Here is a 23,518-nt window from a genome sequence, read left to right as displayed (position 1 = left end):
CGAAACAGCACAGAAATTAAGAAAATGATCAAACACCAACATCTCAAAAATGAAGTGAAAAGATCCTGGAAGTTGAATCTTAAAGAGATCTTGAAAACCATCCCAGTGAATATTACTACAAACAAACTAGTTGCTAGCTGTCCGTGGCTCGGTGACATCCTCAAAAGAGCCCTCGGAACAAAACTTTGAGAAGAGAAAACTTCACATCATGATCCCTCACTGAGATGGAGGTGGATACGTCGACACCTGGCAGGACTCTGTACCACCTTCTGAAACCCGCATGTGGAGATGACACACACACACACACACACACACACACACACACACACACACACACACACACACACACACACACACACACACACACACACACACACACACACACACACACACACACACACACACTGATACTGTCCAGTCAATCGTCTATTACTAAAAGGAGAAGTGTGTGTATCTTGACTGACAGGTAAGAAGTGATCCAAACAAAAGGAGGTTTTAGATGGTGAGGAAGAAAATGCAGAACAAGCAGCACATTCGCTCACTGAACTGTGAATACATGTCTCATCCTGAAAGGCAACAGCAAATTTTCCTTCTCTTGATAAATACTGTCGGTGGAAAGACGTTTGAACCCTTTTTTAAAAAAGTTTAACACCGACAGAAAACAAAGGAGAGGATACTCATGTGAGGGGCTTCACCACTCTGATTCTGCACTCGCTACAAACCGGTAATCGTTTTCAGGATTCCCAGATCAGCAAGATGAATACTTACATGATGACCAGGATGGAGGGAAGGGTGATTAAAGACACGAAGAAAGAGAGCGCTGTATGAATATGATGGGAGATAGGACACAGATTTTAGATAATCTAGGAATTAAAGGCCCGGTCACACCTTGACGTTTTAGCCAACGTATGCCGATTTTTGATTTTTTTTTTTCTAAAACGCTGGCACACATTGAATACGTTATGGGTAAGTTTTGATAACATTGAGAGCAAGCTGGCATACGTCGTAGTACGTTGCCATACGTCGTAGTACGTTGCCATACGTCGTAGTACGTTGCCATACGTTGTTGTACGTTGGCTTTAAACTTGTACTTTTCGGTTGTCCTCAAATTTTTTCATGCTTGAAATTTCACGACGTATGCCGGCGTATGACTCACACGTTCCGCTACGCTGGCCACAAGTTGTATGCACGGTCTGCGATCGTTGACAGACGTCAACACATGCTACTTGTAAGTTAATCATAAGTTGAGACACGCCGAGGTAATGTTTAGCGTACCCGAAACTTATTTCTAACCTATGATTAACGTGTTGTTGGCACGTTACGCGATCGTTGCCACACGTCGACAGACGTTACTTTTAAGTTACTCATAGACTGAAAGACGTCGGTATAATGGATCGTCCTTGCGTCAGCGTCCACGGCCACGGCCTGGACACTTATTTGCAGCATTCTTCAAACTTTTCTTCGGCATGACGAGGATGTTCACACTTCGATGTCTAGCTTGGCTATGATTCCAATTGTCCATTGGCAGCGTCTATTTAAAATAGTCGAGTTTGAGCGTTTTAACACGTTCAGAAGAAACGCTTCAAATTTCCAAACCCCAGCGTCAAAAAAAAAAACAAAAAAAACAAAACAAAGGCGAGTGACAGCAATTTAAATCGTTCATTGTAAACAATGAAACTAGCTGAGTGGTACCGTTTAAAAGTCGTTGAGTGTAAAAAAAATCCAATTGTTGAGCGCAAGCGTCTACTTTCAATAGTGGAGATGCAGCCATTTAAATCGTTGAGTGGCAGCCTATGAACCTACCCGTGGACACGCGGACGCAAGGACGATCCATCATAACCCACACCCTCCCCCTCACACTCACCTACTACTGCCAACATGAACAAACTACTACTAATACTAATACTAATACTGATACTGATACTGATACTGATACTGATACTGATACTGATACTGATACTGATACTGTTACTGCTGACATGGACATCGACTCAAAAAGGACTCGAAAACACTGTTGGGTTCCCCTTTTATGAGCAGCATTTTTATATACCAATTCCCAAAACCACTGGGAACACGTCTTTATATGGCAGTTGTAAGCTAGAAACACATTCATTTTTTTTTATTTTGTCGACCGGAAGACGTCATTGGAATACGTCTACATACGTCGATGTGTGTTGGGACTACGTACAGAATTGGTTCAAAGCACGTCAAACATAAGTTAGAAATAAGTTTCGCGTAAAAAAGACATTACCGCGACGTGTTTCGACTTGTAAGTAGCTTATAAGTAACCTTTGTGGACGTGTGTAAGCGTCCACATATCGCGTGTACAACTTATCCCCATCGCATGCAGAACGTGTGTCATACGCCGAGTACATCGTAAAATTTTGAACATGTTTAAAATTTCTTGACGTACTCTACTTACTACGACGTATGATAGCGTACTTTAGCGTTCTACTCACGTATACCAAACTTACCCATACCGTATTTGACGTGCCCCAACGTTTTAGACACATTTTTTGTTACGTCGGCATACGCTGGCAAGATCGCCAAGGTGTGACCGCGATTTTGACCCTTCCATTTCTACGGCAGTTATGATTCGAATCGTTGTGCGTCAGCCTTTTAATAGGCTACGTCACGACATCGTCGGCGATGCGTGCAACGCGCTATGCCTAAGTTAGACTATCGTTGGGCATCGGTTGTGTAGGCCGACAACAGGTTCAGCATTCGTTGGTATAAGTTATCTATAACACAACGAAACGTTCTGTGTCCGTTACCAATGCGTTATACATCAGACCAAGTCACTATGAATACATCCGAATCTTTAAAAAAAAAACATCAAAAGTTCAACGTCAGCCAGCGTTTTAGATACATTTTAATACGTTGCCATCGCTGGCTAAAACGTCAAGGTGTGACCAGGCCTTAAACAAAGTGAGGGAAGAACAGGCAGCATGATTTGGGAAATACATTTGGAAATGGGAGTAAAGGGAGAAAAAAAAAACATTTTAAACTTTCAGTTCCACTCCGAGCCTTAGATCCTGTAAATAAACTAAAATAAAACAGATTGCCACTCAAAAGATTAGAGTTGACGGAGTTTGAGGAGAGGAGGACAAAGGGGAGATGAAAGGAAAAAATTAATTGTTTTGGGACTGAATGTTTCAAGGAATGAGTAACAATTGTATTTGGTATTATTTTGAGAAGAAAAAAGTTAATTAGGGAGGGGCAAGGGTCAAGTGGGACGAGCAAGGCAAGGGTATCGTCAATGAGTATCAGAGGTCAAAGACACTTTTTCTTGGACGAGGGAGAAATGTCAAGTGTCACAGAGAGGATGCACCATGAAAGGAATATGAGAAAAGGGAAATAAATAAAACGTACACAAAAAAAAGAACAATACATATATATATTATTAATATAAATTAATAAAGAAACTGAAATGGACAAGCAGTTTAGAAGAAAGAAAGAAAAATAGTTGGGAAAAGAAAACTCAATAAATGAAAAACGTTTGTTCATCCCATTGGGTGTTAATAAGTGGAATTTAACACCGAATTAATTATTTGCGTTTATGGGTGTCGGTGGTGCCCTGACTGATGCAGAGAACTTATTCAAGATCAACTGCCACCTGGTGTGACAATTCAATACCGCCTCGATGGGAAACTCTTCAACTTGACCTGACTCAAAGCTACTAAAGTCAAGGTGATTGTCGAACATGTCAAAGATCTGCAGCTGAACACATCCAAACAACCCTCAACCTCTTGAATCCTGCATGTAATGAGTTGGGACTCTCGCTGAATCCAAAGAGTCCTCCAATAACTTAAAGACCAAAGTTCTCCATTGACCTGCCCGTTGACAGATTGTGGTGCCCTCAATTTCACCAACGGAGAGACCCGAGAAGTTGTTGAACAGTTCTCTCATCGAGGCAGCAATCTTTCTCCAGGGGACACCATTGAGAAGGAGATTCAGTATAAAATCAAGATGTGCCAGGAACTCCTTCAGAAATATCTGCTGCCAAATGTTTGACGGCATGGACTTTCGCAAGGGGACAGATACTGGTCTGCAAAGCAGTTGTCGTTTACACTCTCCTAAATATCAATTAAACCTGTGTTACATATGAATGGCATATTTAGGCATTGGAGAGCTTTCAGCAACAATTCTTCTGTAGGATACTCTGAATCAAATGGAAAGACAAAGAAAGCAATTACAGCATCTTCAACAAAGCAAAACTCTCCAGAATCGCAGCCCTAATATTGAAAAATCGACTCTGCATGCCCACTGTGTCTACAGGCCCAAAACGCGCCTTCTGAGATCGATGTAAGTAATGAATCGTAATGGTCCGAGTACTGCCCCCGCAAGTACCCCACTACTTACATCTTCCCAGCTAGACATCATCCCACTCAAAGTCACTCTTCCCTTCCTATCACTAAGCCAGTTTGCAATCCAATTAGCTACCTGTCCAGCCACTCCACAAGCCCTCACTTTGACTAACAACCTCCGATGTGGTACCTTATCAAATGCCTTCTGAAAGTCTCGATGTACTCCGTCCACTGCCATTCCCTTAACCATCCAATTAGAAACTGCTTCAGAGAACTGTAATAGATTTGTTAAAGACCTACCTTTGATAAACCCATGCTAACTATCTTTAATTAGTTTGTATTTATTTAAATGGTTCCTCATCTGATCCCGAATTAATGTCTCCAACACCTTCCCCACAACCAAAATCAAACTAAACAAACTAACAGGTCAATAGTTCCCCAATTATTCTCTGGATCCTTTCTTAAATAATGGTGTTACATTTGATTCTCCTCCGATCCTCCGGTACCTCTCATGATTCCAAGGAGCTAATAAAAATATCCGTTAACATCTTGCTTATCTGCTCAGCCACCTCCCGCAATACTCTCGGGTGCATATTATCTGGACCCGGAGCCTTATTGACTCTTAGATTTCCTAGCTGTTCCTTTACTTCCTCCACTCCAACCTGGATCTTCTGAAAAAGCCCTTCCTCACTTCCTTGACAGATACTCTCAGCTACTGGCAATTCTCCTGACTGTTCTTGTGTAAATGTTGACACAAAATAACTTTATTAAGCCGACCATCTTGCTTTTATCATTAACCACTTTACTTATGATATCTCAATATAATTGAAGGTGCATGGGACAATGACAAAGTAAACGAGAGCGAAGTCGATGGCACGCTACCACGAATCCCCATGCTCCCCACCTAAAGCAAAGTTGAAAAATGGTAAAATGTTCCACCAGGAATGACCCAATATAAAATTTTCAGTTAAAAAAAAATCTTCCGTTTTGATCATTGATGCTAAGTCCCGACCAATGTAATGGGGAATGATCCGGGGGTCAAATCCCAAAAAATTGTTCCGTATTTCATGCGTCCCCCAGTGTTGATTGCATAAATACAGTTTCATTAAACTAGAAGGACACACAGTAGAGCGCATACCTCTGCCACGTAATGCCTGATCCACGAGAACATATCAGGCCCAATACATTTTTGAAATATCATGCCATACAGTACTATATCGTTTTTGGTCCTATCTCTCAATGGCGAAGAATAACTTTGAAATTAAATAATTCTCATATTCAGATCCTGATCTTCACCAAAATCTAATCAGTTCTTCCTTGTCACACACCCAACCTGTCCACCAAGTTTCATCTGAATCCGTCCACAACTTTTTGAGATATCATGCTATAATGTATATCGTTTTTCGCCCGATCTCTCAATGGTGAAGAATCACTTAAAAAATTCGAGTAGTCGGATCCGGATCCGGATGTTCACCAAAATCCAATCAATTCGTCCTTGTCACACAAACACCGAACCGATTCACAAAATTTCATCCAGATCCGTCCACAACTTTTTGAGATATCCTGTACACAGACAAACAGATAGAAAGGCGGTGAAAATATAACCTGGTTCTCCTTCATAGAGGAGGTAAAAATGTGCTTGCAATTGCATTTTTTGGCATTGGACCTTTGACCCTGACCCAGAGTCCCAGGAGGGCGGGGCCAAAAATGAAACTGCTCGCACACCTTCTTCCCATGTGGTGATTATAACTACCAAGTTTAGTGAATTTCTGCATAACCGTTTAGGAGGAGATAGCGTGACAGACAGATAGACAGACGGAGCCAAAATAATATCCCCCCTGTTTTTTTGATTTTTAAAGCATGGGGATAAAAATAATCTAAGGAACTTAGATTATCTTTGGAAGCTCTTTGAAGAAATGTGGAACACAATTCCACAAGAGTTTATAACAAAATTATTTTAAAGTGTCCCTCGAAGAATTCCAATGGTTTTGAAGGAAAAGGGTAGACATACTTGCCATTACTTTATATCAAGGTTTATTGTGTATAAACTTGTTTAATTGAACAACATTTTGTTTTTCATAAAGGTGTATTTGCATTGAACATGAAGTTTTAGTTTCCTTCAACATCAGAGCAGAAAAAAAAAATCTAAATGTCAGACTTTTGTACAGCAGTACAAGTTTACATGAATGTGATATCAGACAGGAAATAGACATGATGATCAAGTCTTGAATTTGACAGATATATAGATTGCAATTAATTAGGAAAACGTAAAACGAAGCCAGACTTGGGGACAACAAAATTTGTTTTCTTAACACTTTTTGATGGCTGCAGTAAGTAAGTACGGCAGCCCAAGAGTCGAGAATTTTGTAACAAAGATATGCTTACAAAGTAGGCAACTTTCATGGCTCTCATAATAACTAATATAATATAACAATGAATTACAATATTTGTTTCAAAAAACATTTTATTAACCTGTTTTTTTACAAACCAATGGCATAGGTATAGAGGTAAATATTACCAAATCATTCAAAACACAAAGTGAACAATGCCTTAGCTGAATATAATAGGAGACAAGTTGTACAATGATGGTTTGGAAAACAAAAAATAAGATATTAAAGTTGTGTGTGTGTGTGTGTGTGTGTGTGCGCGCGCGTGCTCGCATGGTAAGAGAGGTGATAAGATCTAAGTGCTTACCAAAGTATAAAATATTTACTCAAAATGTATTCCAGGCTAAAATAAGAAAATATAAATAGTTGAGCAAGGCCTAAAAAGTCACAGTAAAAACATGAAGTTTACGAAAGCTCAATTTTAGCAACAGAATGTTGAAATTGTGCAACATGATATACAAAGGCCTGGTTTATACAAGACGTAAAATCATTTCATTTTGTGCAACCCATATTGAAATGTGGGGACGCTGTATATATATATATATATATATATATATATATATATATATATATATATATATATATATATATATATATATATATATATATATATATATATATATCAAAAACATTTGCAAAACTGATGATGTCATCAAACAAGATATTATCTTGAATTACTCTTAGCCACCTTGTTTGGAGCAATGAGTTATAGCAATATTTGTATGCAACACCAATATGCATGGTATCTTGTCAGACAATTTACTTGTTCCTCACTCGAAAAAGGAGCGAGACCAAAATATGCACTCTAGTCTTTTGAACATTATGACGAGTGGGAGTTCGGGCTTTGTGATGAACTGAAGGGAGAGAGGGTGGAGGAGATGCCGTGTCGCTTGAGGTCTTGCGCTGCATGCTCCCTACAGGGAATAAAACACACACACACACACACACACACACACACACACACACACACACACACACACACACACACACACACACACACACACACACACACACACACACTTTTCAATAAAGCTGTTCCTCACAACAATTATAATAATTTATTAAACAGTAACAGGAATTCTTAATGCATTATTACATTAATATTCAAAGAGATTTTAAAATTCGTATCGAAAATCTAAGCTCAAGGAAGAGTGAGTGACAGAGGGTTCGAAGATGATGAACTGACAATGGATAAAAAGCAGTACTTAGACAAACCAAAAAGGGAATAAACTAAGCAGGGCAGAGACAGAGAGAGAAAGAGACAACGAGAGAAGGGGGAGAGAGGAGAGGGGGAGAGGGGGAGGGGGGATAAGAGGAGAGGGAAGAGGGGGAGAGGGGAGAGCAAGAAAAAAAAAGATATTTTGTTGTTCTCTATTGGAAAGAAACATTTCATGAAATTACAAAGATTACATGAAAAGACTTCCTTAAGTTAATAGAACACATCACACACACTTTAAAACTAATGAAATAAAATTAGACTGCTGTACTAGTGAATTCCCATGTTTAAGGCACACCTGCAGACACAAGGCACATGGTTGATTTGTCACCCCCCCCTCCCCGAAAAAAAAATGTTGACCTTTACACAATTCATATACTGTACATAGGTTGCATCAACTTCAATTCAGATGTCTAGTATATCAAGAAATCTCGACCCACTGCACCCTCCCACACTCCCCCCTCCCACACTCTCCCCCCCCCCAAAAAGAGAAAATTGTTTGTAATAATTTATTGAACCATTAATTAATGCTTAATTTCCATAATTTAATGTGTTGAAACAAAAGTACAAGAACATTGAGCAGCCAAATGTGTCCATCCATTAACTCTGTCGGCCCAAAGCAGCACTGGTAATGAAACAGTATGTCGGGAGAGAGAAGAGGAAGACGAAGACATAAATAAGCGTGTTTGGTGATTTTCTTCTTTTTTCATGCTTACTTTCTCGAAATAACGTAACCCTTTAAAGGGCTGTTCGGGGGTTGCTTTTAAATCAAAAGCTCAGGAACTCATTATCAGCGTCTTCATCGAAGAGACCTCGGAATTCATCAGAGTCGGTAAACAAGATTGTTCTCGTCGTTGCTCTCAAAGTTGTTGGTTGACAGCCTCTCCTCCTCAGGGGCATCATCCTCTGTGTCGTCAAATGTGTTGGAAATACTGCTCCGGAAGACTCTCTCGTTTGGCAGCTCCTGCCCGACTTCCAGTTTGCGGCCACAGATCGTTGACAGATCCACCTTTTGCTGGTGCCCGCCCATCTAGCCACACACGTTTTATCATCTTGCCATGCTTGACCAATCCAGTACACTAGACTTACATTGGGTTAATAAATTGTTTTAATTAACATCTTCATTTGTGAGGGTGATTAAGATTTCCACTGAAGCACAGGACGAATCTTCTGGGTTGAATCCTCTGCTCTGGTGTGTTGCCCTGGTAAAATAAAACACCTTGGCTATTCATGAGGCCTTGAGGCTTCAGTGATTCGGCTTCGCTGCTCTGTTTATTCACCAAAGCTCTCTTGGGCCGAAAAACGCGACAATATTTTAACATGCATATTTTAAGAGGAATGCTATTTATTAATATCAGTATGATACAAATTAAAATAAATCTCTTGCATGTTATGTGACAGCTTAATCTTACTTAAATGAGCAAAATAAAAATGAACAAAAACTCACTCTGCGGGGCTGTATGCTGGTATCGCTACTGGAACTCAAGGTGAGGGTTCCTGCCATTGCCGCGTGAAAAACGCAACGGACTCAGGCTTCAAGGCCAGCACGACGCGCTGCTCCAGCGCATGCTCCCATACCTGACCTGATCTACCTTCACCACCATTAACTAGTTCCTTTCCTCAACCACAACTTCTCAAAGCGTGCAAAAATGAAACCACTGCAAACAAACATCTTAACCATCCCTTAGCCTCCTCCCACTATAAGAAACATTATCTAAAATTGAACATACTTTTACGTTTGTAAGGGAGTGCACCCGGTCAGATTTGGGAAAAAAAAAATTGCTAGAAAAGGGTAATGGAAGCACTTCGTGTTAACGGCTGGCATTCAAGCGGACTTTATATTTTATAGTGTGCTTGATTCGATTTTTTGATTTTAACCCTTTAATCAATTCAAAATGGTTACCCTATTTTTACTTTTTTGGCATAGAATGGGTACCAGTTTAATAAAAGGATTCCAACGCCAACATCTTCATGTTAAAATGACTTTATTTACCAGAATACAATTTTATAAAACCGAACCAACAACTATTGGAAGGTATAAATGCTTTTTAACCCCACATTAATATTCAAAATGACTACCATGTATATATATATATATATATATATATATATATATATATATATATATATATATATATATATATATATATATGTTATATTGTTTAGAGAAGCCTGGTGTTGGCTTCGTGGTTAGGGTGGCGGCTTGGGATCCAAGGGTCCTGAGTTTAAGCCCCGTTGGCTGCTGAATTAACACCAGGGGGTTGACTCAGCCTGTCATCCTTCCGAGGTCGGCGAAATGAGTGCCAGTGTACTGGTCCCATTGTATGCCCCAGTTAGAATAGGTGTACCATATTCCTGTGTGTTGTGTAAGAGGCGACCAGGGTTAGCGTCAGGAAGGGCATCCGGCCATAAAACATTGCCTCAAGAAAAAGCCAAACCCCTGCACAGCAGGGAAAATGGCTGTAAAAACGGTTCTATTGTTAAGAGGTGCAACGATACTTCAAGCATTCAACTATCTTCATATACGTGCACTCAATGGAGTCTTTAATTTTATGGGATTCGGAAATTGTAAAAATGACACAACATAACTTGTGAAAGATTATTTCTGGCAGGCATGTTGCATTTTGGAGAAAACTCCCTCCCATTTCTCATTGGAAACTTTGCTGTGACACCAAAACCCTATAACTTTTGAGTGCATTCTTGCGATGCCAACGAAGATTGAATACATTAATCTCAGTTAGATATAGTGGGGCAACTTAGCATAACAATTGTGTATTTTGTGAGGAAAGCACCAATTTTGGCACACTAGTAGCCTAACATATTATGAACAGATTTGGATATTGGGCCATCTCAAATTCAGCCGCTGATGGCTGTGGCAGCCATTTTCCACTGCCATCAAAAATTTTGAGATGGCCCAATATCCAAATCTGTTCATAATATGATAGGCTACTAGTGTGCCAAATTTGGTGCTTTCCTCACAAAATGCACAATTGTTATGCTATATTTAGCTCAGTTGCCCCACTAATATGAACTCAAGCTACTTTATACCCAACTCCACTGATGGGGAATATTCCTCTTTAGACAAGAAACCTTTGCTGTTTGTCTCACTGGTATCACTCATGTACTTATTGCCTGCTGAATTCATTTTTTGTTAAACTATAGCCTAATGTCTTATCCTGTATTCCTTTGTCCCACTTCTGGACTTTTGTTTCATTCTCTCCAAGTCCAAGGTGACCTGCTTGATAACACCGCAACTTTTGCCATTAATTATGTCATTCGCTGTCCAGTTAGTGGACACGTACTATATTTCTGTGTTCTTTTACCTATATGCTTATCAGACCCTCTCCACTCTCCCAAAGTATATAAATGCCAGAAAAAGTAATCTGCAGGAGGGAAGAATTCAATGTGGATGCTTACATCTGAGTGTTTTTGAAGTCCTTGGTACCAAGTTAAAATAAAATTTTCTCTGAAGGAAAGTACTTTCTGTTGTGGACAGTGAATTAATCGGTGTCTTTCATTTGAGTAATAGGATTTACATCGAGTCGTCTAAAACGTTAAAAATAAAATTCCACAACAACTACAGAATACAACTAACCCTCCTAAAATACCACCCCCCACAGGACCCTGGTAACTGAGGTCCTGTAGGAAATGATGCTTTGGACAAATGATGAAAAGGCTATATCTGTAGAATCCTACATCAAAACACAATCCTTCTTCGATACTCAAAGGAAGTTCAAGAAGAAATGTAAATGCAGAGACACTCCATGCAAACAGAGAATATTTAAATGGACCAAAGAAATTTCAAGAGCATGTACCTGTGCACAACTTAAACTCAAAATCAACAGACAGACCAACTCATTCTGGACACCCTCTGATGAAAACTCCTGAGGTCATTGAGAGGATCCAACAGGAAGGGTGAAACAATCCAAAAAGGTCGCTTCGCAGCCACAGTCGAGAACCTCAACTGGACGAGAACCACAGTCGAGAGCTGACAGTGTCAAATCTCAGGAGGATTCTCCATCATGACATGAAACATTATCCACACAGAATACAAGTCAGACACCAACTCACTAAACCAGTCAAAAACAAGCATCTTGACATGGCTCTGTGGTTTATGGAGAAAATTGAAGAGGAGCCTGGTTTTCTCAATGTTATTTGGTTGTCCGATGAGGCTCAATTTTTACTGAATGGCCAAGTGAACTGGAAGAACAATCTTTGAGCTGAAACAAACAATCACAGAGAAAGTTCGGTGCATCCCACTTGCCAAATGTCAGCATGTAATCAACAACTTCCCCCATCATGTTCAAATCTCTATGCAGTGCAGAGGTGGACATTTGGAGCATGTGATCGACCGAGAGCCAAACTAGATTTTACAAGTTACAGTTTGATATTTGGTACACGTTATACAAAATGTAGCACATGTTCCTGAAGTTCGATGCAATTCAGAATAAAAATGAATGCGCATGCATTGTGGATATTTTTATGGGATGTTTCCATGGCACACCCTGTATGTAAAAAGGTAGGTGGGTTCATTGGACGATTCTTCTGGAGCGACAGGATCCCTGGGAATACTGAGAAGTTGGTTAATTGTACTGGTAAATCATAAACACTCGTTACGGGAGATGTACTTGATCTGTAAGAATGATATTCAAACCATTTGAGAGGAGGTCCAGAAATACCAAAATTGATTGTGGATGGTCAAGTAAATGTAAAAACAAAAGAGAAAGAAGTCTGTAATTTTGAATATTGTTTGTGTCAAGTGAAGGTTTCATGAAGATGGAAACTATTGACGCTCATGTAAATGAGGACAGAACTGAAGATGATGCACTAGAGTGATTGATTATTTTCATGACAAGTGGAGAAAGAACTGGAAGTAGAGAAACAGCCAAAGATGAAGGAAATGGATCAGATAAAGAAATTGTTAACTTTGAGTTACTCACCTTTCACCCATTTATAACCCTGCTGGGGTTTACTGTACAAATTGCTTGCTTGAGCTAAGTTGCCACAACGAGAGTCTTAAGTTGTTTGTTTTTGTTGTCTGTGACATTTGTACATATTTAATTTGGGGATTCTTAGGAACTTAATCAAGTGTTACATTTAAGTAGTATTATAGTGGTTAACATAGACATTTGGGATTAATAAATATTCCCTATATAGTTACCCTTCTATCTCCTGTCGAATGTTGGTTTCACTCTTAAAACACCACGAAGGGGACAGTCGTGTCTATTTATTTTCTGTCATGACGCCGTCTATGTTACCGGTGCAATAGCTGCGGTGCCCCAAAGGACAACGCGTAACAACATTCAATGAAATATTGCACAAAGAGAATTACAGCATGACCAAAACTGCAAAGACTTGGCACAATACAATACCTCTCAAAACGTGCTGTGATAAGTTGCCTCTTTGTGGCATCAAGCTCTGTCTCCAGCTGGGCTGCTTTTTGTCGAAGCTGGGAAATCTCTTGCGAATGACTAATTCTGGCAGCAACAAGAAAAAGAAAAGGCAAGAATTAGCAACCAGACATCTCCAATTTATATACAACACAACACACACCTCAATGAAGGTTATCGCTGATTAAGGGATCTTGAAAGAAGAGCGAGTGCAGCATACAAGCAGAAAGCGTTGAACCAATAATTTTGGTAAGGAGAAGCAGGTTTAAGGAAGGAAGGATTATGGTGGAGAGGTTGGTGTGAAGAAAAGAAGAGAAGTCCTGAAAAGGCACCTGTGGAGCACTTTGATGCAAGAAGGGATGAAGGTATGTAAAAGGTAGAAAGGTCAGTGAAGCTGACAGAGCCCAGTATCCCATTTTATCTGACAGAGCACAAATTAGTGTTGGGAGGAGAGGTGGTACAATCATGATTCAAGGAGGCTCTAATCTAAAACTATGAAGATGGTATATGGTGTAACTGGGCAATGAGCCAAGGGTGGAAGAGGTGAAGGTAAAGCTCATGTTGCAAGAACTGAGACAATTTGACAGCTTTAGTTGCATTGTTGTTTTAATATATTGAAGCATTGTTGTTACCCTGTTCTCATGAAGCGATAAGTGGGGTTAAGCGAATGGTTGCGTACGTATGTCGTACATACGCCGTAGGTACGTTGTACGTGCCTGCATTTTGTTGAGAGTACATCGAAAACTGTTGAGCGAAGGACATTGAAGCTTCACCACATGTTACATGACCATGTGATATAGCGGTCTCTCTTTTGAGGTCAACATAGGCCAAAGGGTCAACATCGGCTGATATTTCTAAAACTGTCAATTTTCATCCGATCGACTTGAAATTTGTACACGATTGGCATATCATGTCACTAAATTCAACCACCAACTATTTTTGAGGTCAAGATAGGCCCAAAAGCCGACATAGGCTAGATTTCTAAAATCCTCAATTTTCATCCGATTGACTTGAAATTAGAACATGATTTGCATATCATGTCGCTGAATTAAACCACTAACTATTTCTGAAAATCAACAATGGCCACAAGGTCAACATAGGCGAAAAGGTCAATGTAGGCCAACTTTGAAATTTAAACAGAATTTTCAAGTCACTTCATTGAATTTTACCACCACCTATATTTGAGGTCAAAAATGTTAATAGAGGCCTAATTTCTAAAATTGAAAGGTAGGGTTAAAAACTATATATTTTACGATATCTCAAAAAGTTGTGGACGAGTTATGACAAAACTTGGTGGATTTGAGTTGGTTCAGTGATGAGAACAAGAGGATTAGATTTTGATTCAGATCCAGCATGTCACTGAGATACAAAACGTAAACTGTTCAGCCTGGCGAAGGTATGCACTCCACTGAGTGCCATTCTACTTTGTTCTGTTTTCCCAAGTGTCGTTCTGTGAGTGATTTTTGCCCAACGCGCATGAACCGAAAAGTGGAGTTGCGCAATTGGTCACGAATGTACGTGTCTGCATTTTGTTAAGAGCGTATATCGAAAACTGTTCAACAAAGGAAATTGAAACTTTACCACGTTACATGACCAATTGATATCGCTCATATTACTTGGATGATGCACACCCCCTTAAAACTTACATGGTGAATTAAACAAAGCCTAATGGCCAGAGATACAAAAAAAAATAAAACAAAACAGAAGAGTTGGCTTGCACTAAGTCCTTCTCAAGACTGTATGGGGTATGTATTTTATGAATGCCATGTAGTTTGAATTTTGGATCAAGGCCACAACTATGATGGCTCTTGATGGTAGATGATATCCCTAAAGGGTTTGTACAGAGAATGGAGATTCTTGTGAGTAGGCTTGTGAGAAAATGGCTAGAGTTACCACAATGTCGAACAAATATTGCTTTTGATGAGCAAGGTGGGAAGTTCTGGTTTCCAACAACAACCATGACAATTACGATTTCAAGATGGCAAAGGTGCAGGGATTCATGATGTTACAGGATTATGTGAGCAAGTGGTGATGGGTGCTTTCCGTGAGCAGAAAGCTAATTGTGTGTTGGATACGAGAGCTAATGTGGATGAAATGGAGGTGTGGTTGAAGCAGATGTTTGGAGTGGTGGTTGCAGAATGGTAAGGAAGAGTTAGGGTGGACCAAGCATGCTTGGTGGAGAAAGAAGGATATGAAGGAGGTAAGGAAAATGGTGGAAAGGGAGGTATGAAAAAGGAAGAGAGGTTTGTGAAGGAAGTTAGGCAAATGTAACAGCAGGCTTGGATGTGGTGGGAGGATGAAGAGAAAACATTGAGTGAGCATGAGATTTGGGTCCTGGAACCATTAGTACAAAGTTTCTTTATTGTTGACGGAAACACGTGATGTGCTCCCTTTTCCAAACGAAACTGAGAATTTGGAGGTTGGGGCAGGATGAGGAGAAACCCCACTGGTGTGGGGATTGAGGAACACTGCAGCACGTATTGACTGCATAATCAGCAGCATTGGAAACTGGAAGGGAGAGGTGGCATCATGACTAGGGAATGGTGGGGATGGTGCAACAGCAGGTAAGGGACAGAAATGTGGTGGGTGGGAAGGTGTGGGAGTGGAAGAGGTGGTGGTGGAAGGTTGATGATGGCATCTGTGTAAATGGGCATACTGACAAAGGTGGAAGGAAGAGTAGAGACGGAGGAGTGTTCGCAATATCTGGTGACTGGGAGGTAGACGTAGACCAAGACTGGCAGTTGGTGTTCCCATAATAGATTTGTGTGACATAGTTGTGACCTAAAATCATTTGGTTTGCAGTAACAAGCCAGATAATACTGGGAGAACTGGTCATGTAATAGGAAGATAATGTAGAGGTGGAACATGTGATTAAAAGTGGAAGGTAGAGTGAGTTGAAGAATGAAGGGATGGTGAGTCTATTGCTTGCTGTTTGAGGTGGGCGACAGAAGACATGCAGGGAAGCCTTTTAATTTTTCTGTCTTGACTGGAGCTGTGTGTAAGAGTGAGGAATTTTTTTTTTTTTTTTTTTTTTTTTTTTTTTTTTTTTTTTTTTTTGTATACCTTGGTCGAGGCTCGTATGAGAGCTAACACACAACTCACAGCAAGGAGGCATGAGACAAGAGGGGTGGGAGTGGAAGGGACAAAATAATGTTTGTGTGAACGTGGCCGAGGTTTTGATGAGAGTTCAGCATGGATTTCGAGAAAATTTGTCAAAGCAGATGTGGTGTTGCAAATTTGGAGTGGTGAGTTGGTTGTTATATTATTGTTTTATTTTCCACCATTTCTGGTATGCTGGATTCTGGGAAGCAATGGCAGTGAGACAGTTTGGAGACACAATTGTGAACTGAATAGATGCAACCTGTTTAGGTATGCAAGGGTTTCTTGTTTCTTATGTATGCTCTTTGGCTGAGGGCAGTCTATTCATTTCTGCTAATCTGCCCAGCGGTCACACAAGGTTATATGTCAGAAGCAGCAATGATGGTGGGGTCCATTAACTGATGATCCAATCAGCGAGATACTTGTGCACATGTGTTTTGATCTTGCAGAATAGGTACAGTAAACCCTGGTTTTACGCAGGAGTTACGTTCCTGGAACCCCCCGTGGAAAACCAAATCCACGGAAAACAAGACCAAGGGCCCATGGCACAAAGATTGTTAGGTTCAGTGTTCTCACTCAAAAACTCACACGTCATGTACAGGAGCGGTTTATGGGGTGTATTCCATAAGCAAACAGCTTTCTATCACTTGCCAAGCCAGCCATTCCATATCAACTGCTTTGTAAGCCGCTTGCCTCACCACTTGGAAGTGGAGCAAGTGATGAAGAGGGGTGCTTGGTGAGTGGTAAGCGAGCTGCTTCCGAATGGAACACCTCTTTATGTTAGCAAAAATAGCTTCTGTAGCCGAATTTAAAATTATCGGTGGCTATTTCTTCAATATTGCTATTCGAGAGGACAATCCTCAAATGTGCAATTCATACTTTTATTGTTGCTTCTTCCTTTCATCGTAATTCTTAAAAATTTACAAACATGCAAAACCCCTCGACCTCCCCTCAAAATGCACAGTGGCAGGTCCATAGATAATCTTATCAGGGGACTCTCCCTTCTCACTCCCCATTTATTTCACTTTATCTTCATAGTACCATCTGTAACCGCTGTCAACACAATTTTGTTTGGGGAAATTGTCGTCGCAAGAGGTTCGAGTAAAACTGAAAACGATGGCCCGAACAGCATTTACTCCTCTTCCACAAAAAGCATAGTTTACATTGTAGAACACCATGTTGTTAAGCAGTGTCAAGCAATGAGGAGGAAGGAGAATACCAACCTGTACCAGGGGAAAGACACGAGACTGGACCGAGAGTGACACTGGACCCACATAAAAACAGAACGGTATAAAGAAGAAGATATGTGTAAAGTCGAAACTGCAGAAACCAAACCCACGTAAACCAAGGGTTTACTGTACATGGCTTCAATGGCCTATTATTGGAAATACCGTGGGATCTTAAAGGCATACAACCAAAATAAAGACAGGACAGCTCACTTCACGTTCCTACGGCATGCTGAAGCTACAGTGCTGCAAGAACTGAATCAGAATGGGAATATTTCAGCCGTCGTGTATTGGATCGAAACAAGAGAGTTCAATGGTAGGCAAAGTGTATGAAATAACTTACTGTTCCTAATTACCTGTTTAAAATGTGTACAATCTTGTAATGCAAATATATCATGTTTTTTTGCCTGAAGGGTTTGGGTGATTTGAAGCATCATGCATGTACCGTATTTACACTTCAACTCAACCTTTCAGTTTTTACTCATCTTGCATCTAATAATAACAAATGTCAGCGTGTGTCTCTTCCATAACTCCAAAACCATGAAATGTAGTGACCCGAAATTTTGCATGTCCACGAAGGGGCTGGGCCAATTAGAAAATTTGACGATAAATGATTACCCATTTTAAAAAAGAAATAAAATAGGGGCAATACACCTGGGTACTCAACTGGTAGAATAATGATACTGAGGAGGAAGTCAACATGGGATGGAATCAGCAAAATGCACCAATGAACCAATGTTAGGGACACTATTTTTTTCATGTCGTGAACAAACTTTGGAACATCATGGGTGATGAAGGTTATGGTCAAATTTTATCGGAATTGTGTGTGTTGTTTCTGAGAAGAAAGCAAATACTTATTTTGGGGGCCAATCCCTCATAGACCCCTTTGGGCCAAACTTTTTAAAATGCAGTGAACAAACTTTGGTACATCAAGGGTGCTGAAGCTTGTGGTAAAGTTTCATCGAAATTGTGTGTGTAGTTTCAGAAGAAAAAGCAAATACCTATTTTGAAGGGTCAAACCTGGACATATTTTGACCCTCGATAGACTCCCTTCGACCTTGATTTTTTAAATTACGTGAACAAACTTGAGTTGCAACACACCAAATATCATGTTAGCCAAGTTTGGTCACAATCCCATCAGCAGTTTCGGAGAAGTTGCAAGTGTTTAAGGACTGACGGACGGATGACACGCCATCCTACTAGCTCCACAGAATTACGTTAGAGATGAGCTAAAAATCAAAAAAATAAAATAAAATCTGCCGATACCGATTATAAAGTGGTAAATAATGATGTACTCGTGCAATGTGCACATATGAAGTCCACACTGTGCCAGATCGGTGTCGTGCCCGCAATTGATGGAATGACGCTATTGTGTAGCTGTGAATAGATGGATTTTAAATCATTTCTCTAATTGATTGGTGTAGTGAACGGCACAGCGTCCTGTCATTTCTTTGAACAAATGATAAGCAACCATGGGCTCATTTGATAAGCTATTGACGGATATAAAATGAAACGTTTCATACATGTCTGGTCATGTGAAAAGCAAGTTTTACAGAAAATACAGTGCAGGGAGTCCTCGAGTTCAAAGGGATTCAAACAATCGTTCATACAGTAAGTAAATCGACTTAGTGTTGACTTAGTGTTATAAATGGTGGTATCATCAGCGCACAAGTGGGGCGACTCACCCAGTGATTTAACAAGCTCAGCGGGAGACCAACCATTACCTTGAAATGTGAAAAAAACAAAATTAACTGAGCTTTGATGCATTCGGGTACTCCTGGAACATATGATGTCAAGATGTACTGCTCGGGTAACACATTACTTTGGTATGGCCAGGAAGGAGGTACATCAGATGTAAATTAGGTTTTAATTTTTAACATTAGCAGCAGACAAGCAATCACATTTTCCGACTATTTCCAAAGCAATTAGTTCTTTTATATTAATCGGGTATGCTTTAGAAAGGTTATGTTGTTTCTCTTTGTGAGCTTTAAAGCAAAATAAATTTATAACACCTGATTTCCGAGCCGTTTGCAGTGTGAACATGTTATCCAAATTACCGAGCCAATATTTTTTCCTGACCCATCACACGATGATTGCCAGCTATTTCTAAAGAATAATGTTTGTGCACATCTCCTTGAAACGCCTATAATTTAACGGTGTTTTAAAAAAACATTTGTTTGTTGAAATTTGCCCTTGAAAGCTACTCAAGGTTTTTAGGTTTATACAGTACTGTAATCAGTAATTGGCACTCACAATGACTCCAATCGGCCGATGCCGATTACCAAAAAATTGCCTATATTGGCATGTGCTGATTACTGATACCGACATTGGCCCAGCACCAATATTGTTGTGGGGCTGGGTATCGGTGGCGAGCACGACCGCTAGGGGGAACAGTAGAGTCGGTTCCACCGAACACACCGGAATTTAGGTCATGACCCTCGTATAAGTCCGAAGGTACGGGTCCCTTACAGGACCATTAATCGCCAATAATTCGACCGCATGGAGTAGGGTTAATTGCCAACTTCAATATACCTAAGTACCCATGCGGCAAAGCTTACCGGGGAATTCACACCCTCGGCAGGCCTCGAGTGGAACGAGCCGTTACCGTGCTCGAACCGTGTGTAACCCGAGCGGATGGTTACCGAGGCCTGTCGGTCCAAATGTACCACTACGGCAACAACGGCCTTCCTAATCCCCAATACGCACCGTGGCAAACCAATGGCAGAAACGACAAAGAACGAGCTGGTACATTCAACAAGAGGGGAATATATTAACAATGGGGGGGAAGGGAAGCACACAAAGAGCAGAGTTATCCGAATAAGAAATGTAATGTACAATGAGCAAAAGAAAGCACTTACATGATTCTACTTGACAAGACAGGCCCGCACACCCCAAAAAGAAATGGACCCCACCGCATCTTTATTCGGCTCTCCAGCCGAGGAGGATTAGTTCGGCTGGGAGTCAGAACGGCTGGCTACCTGGCCGCGAGCACGCGGCTGGTCGATCGTACTTTCGGAGCTCGGGTCGTCGAAGGGCCTGTGAGCTCCTTTGCGAACCACGTGGAGGGACCCGAACCCACACGGTCAGCTTCGCGCCAAGCGCCGAGGAGAAGACCGGCGACCACCAAGGAGCGTCCAGCAGGCCAGAACAGCGGGGAGCGGGTGGTCGATCAACAACATGACCACCACCTCAGGAACCACAAACTCCGACACTTCGACCAAACACGAGCCCCGACACTTCTCTCGTCCGATCGCACCGACAATTACCCCTCCTTCTCCAGAGGGGAGGAGCCGCCTCCTCCGACCCGCTCTCCCTCACTGGACGGTTTTGGCACGCAAATGCGCTCGTCGCTTATGTCACTGGCCAAAGCGGGCGCCAAGTCCGTTCATTGGTCCGAGAGGTGTGGTGACATCACGCCGACCACCCCTCACACAGTGGAGGAGCCCCATTGGTCAAAGGACAGCAACCTCGCTCGCATCACCCGATTGGCTGGGATGTCGAGGGAAAGTCGCCCTCTGTGCATGATTGGACAAGGGGTGGAGTCGGAGATGAGGCGATGAAAATCTCCGCCCATGTACGTGGTCGAACGCACGTGGGCAATGGCGTCGGTGTTGTTATCGATCTTGTTGTAATCCTTGTGAATGTATAAAAAACCTAACTAAAAAAATAACCCGTAGCTCACATGTAATTCCCATTAGACAGAAGGGGATGGATTCTAACTGTACACATACTTACCACCATAACTAAATTTGGGACCTAAATGTTGAGTGCGCATGGTTTCCAGATTCGTAACAATATACAGTATATCATCATGGAGAACGGTAGTACTCCATATAGAAGGATGATACAGGAAAAACATGGCCACCCATTCAAATGTGTACACAATAATGCACCCAAAGTCCTATAAAGTCAAGTCATAAGCATTTAAAAGCCATAACTTTTATTGTTGAACATTTTCTGAACTACCAAGACATAAAAAGACGCCAAACTAGATCTCTAAAGTACCACATCAGGAGATCGTTAAAATGCAAATTTATACTTCTTCTCGTTGTTCCCCTCTTAAAACAATGTAAAACTGTAGCCCAACCTACCTCAATAACTGCTGAAGCCATAATGTTGATTCCAATGTGAGAAAGTTACTTTGTCTCTGGGCTAGTGCACGCAACCCAAAATTAAAAAAATATATAAACCATTAATCGTTTTATGATGAAAATAAATCAAATGGAAATGTGGACTGAACCAAACCAGCCCAGGATTGTGAGGGGGTAAAATGGACACTGGGTAGACACATTCCAAAAGTGATACATATCCAAACCATCACCCAAATCACCTGAAACAAGTATTAAAACAATTTAATCACATCGATGGATTTAATCTACACTATAATAACAGAATATACAAAACATTTCTCTCGCTCCCACCCACCTCCTCGCACCCCCTCCCTCCTGGAGTTTATAGTGATGTGTGGTGAGGCGTCGCTATCCTCCCCTTCCAAGCTCCTCTCATTCCTTGCCCCCACCCCATTCCCTCCCCCTCCCCCCTTCTCTTTCTCCCACCACTCTGTCTCTCTCTCCCCTTCCTTGCTCCACCCTTTCTTAGCTCCCCATCATATCATCCTCACCTCACCCCCACCCCATATTCTCTCTTCCACCCATCCTCACTCCCCTCTCTCTCACACCTCACCATCCTCACACTCCCTCCCTCCATCTTACTTCCGTCCACTCCCCCTCTCTCTCTATTCCTCCCTCCCTCTCTCTCTCTCGCTCTATTGCTCTCTCTCTCTCTCTATTGCTCCTCCCTCTCTCTCTCTCTCTATTCCTCCCCCCTCTCTCTCTTCCTCCCCCTCCCCTTCTCTCTCTTCCTACCCCCTCTCTTTCTCTTCCTCCCCCTCCTCTCTCTTCCTCCCCCTCCCCTTCTCTCTCTTCCTACCCCCTCTCTTTCTCTTCCTCCCCCACTTCTCTTCCACCCACTCTCTTCCACCCCCCTCTCTCGCTTTCTCTTCCACCCCCTCTCTCTCTTCCACCCCCTCTCTCTTCCACCCCTCTCTCTCTTCTTCCTCACCTCCCTCTGTCCCCACATCTGGATGTACCAGCTTTCGTTGGAGTCTCTCATACTTGTTCATTATAATTTGACTGAATACCAGTTTACTTAAATGGCAGAAAAAAGAACAGACATTGTCAAAGCTTTTCGTCTTGCAGCTCGTTTGTACACACACAAGAATACTGGATATCTAGACACAAAATGAAACCATTTATTTGTTCAGACAATTTAATTGGGGATTGGCTCTTTGGATTGTAACTGACATGGACATACACACCATGGCCTCGAGGCACTGAGGGAACCCATGACCTCCCATTTTTCTATGGATCCAGGTCAGAAGAAATGCAGTGTTTGCACATACTCTTTTGTTTGCAAAGAACAGAAGCTCTTGTGTGTATAAATGTGGCTTCAAGAACACGTAAATGTGCTTCAGTACGCGCACGTGCCACAATCTGAAACCGTTTTGCGTGAACGTCTTGGGAACATTCGGGATTGTTCAGGAGGTGCTGACCAATGGCAGAATCACCTTTTATGAGGAGGAATTCTTGTTGGGTTCTTACATATATTGGTTGGTTGTGTATAACCAGTCTGCAAGTTGTTCCGGATTGCCAATGGAATGTGCTGCTTGATTCGATCCTCCAGTCTGAGTGATGTGCGACCTACGTACCTGGCATCACACCAGGACTGAAGTTAAAAAACAACATTGTTCAGTTTTATGGAAGGGAGCACATCTTTCTGGACTGAGAGGAGCAATTTGTGGGTCGTAAAAATCACTCTCATTGCAACAGAGTTGTAACATTGTAAAACTGTCCGTTTAACCTGTTGTTCAACTTTTGAGAGATTTTACTTCTCC

At 41.3% G+C, this 23,518-nt stretch overlaps 1 protein-coding gene and 1 long non-coding RNA gene across 2 annotated transcripts in view; one reads left to right on the top strand and one right to left on the bottom strand.

The window, feature by feature from the left end:
• Positions 1 to 23,518, top strand: part of LOC147008682 (uncharacterized) — an 89,000-nt gene that overhangs the window by 13,874 nt on the left and 51,608 nt on the right. The gene's annotated exons all lie outside the window — the stretch shown is intronic.
• The window catches only part of LOC147008680 (centrosomal protein of 135 kDa-like), a 197,590-nt gene continuing 180,825 nt past the window's right edge, over positions 6,754 to 23,518 (bottom strand). The window contains exons 21-22 of the mRNA XM_085864556.1: positions 13,283 to 13,387; positions 6,754 to 7,608 (exon numbers count right to left, since the gene is read on the bottom strand). Coding sequence (XP_085720682.1) covers positions 7,515 to 7,608; positions 13,283 to 13,387 — 199 coding nt within the window. The 3' untranslated portion in view covers positions 6,754 to 7,514. The remainder of the gene's footprint in view (positions 7,609 to 13,282; positions 13,388 to 23,518) is intronic.

Source organism: Eptatretus burgeri, chromosome 18 (genome assembly GCF_056783735.1).
Source record: "Eptatretus burgeri isolate ZD-2024b chromosome 18, Ebu_testis_v1, whole genome shotgun sequence".
Lineage (NCBI taxonomy): Eukaryota > Metazoa > Chordata > Myxini > Myxiniformes > Myxinidae > Eptatretus > Eptatretus burgeri.
This window is presented reverse-complemented; position numbering and strand designations above follow the sequence as displayed.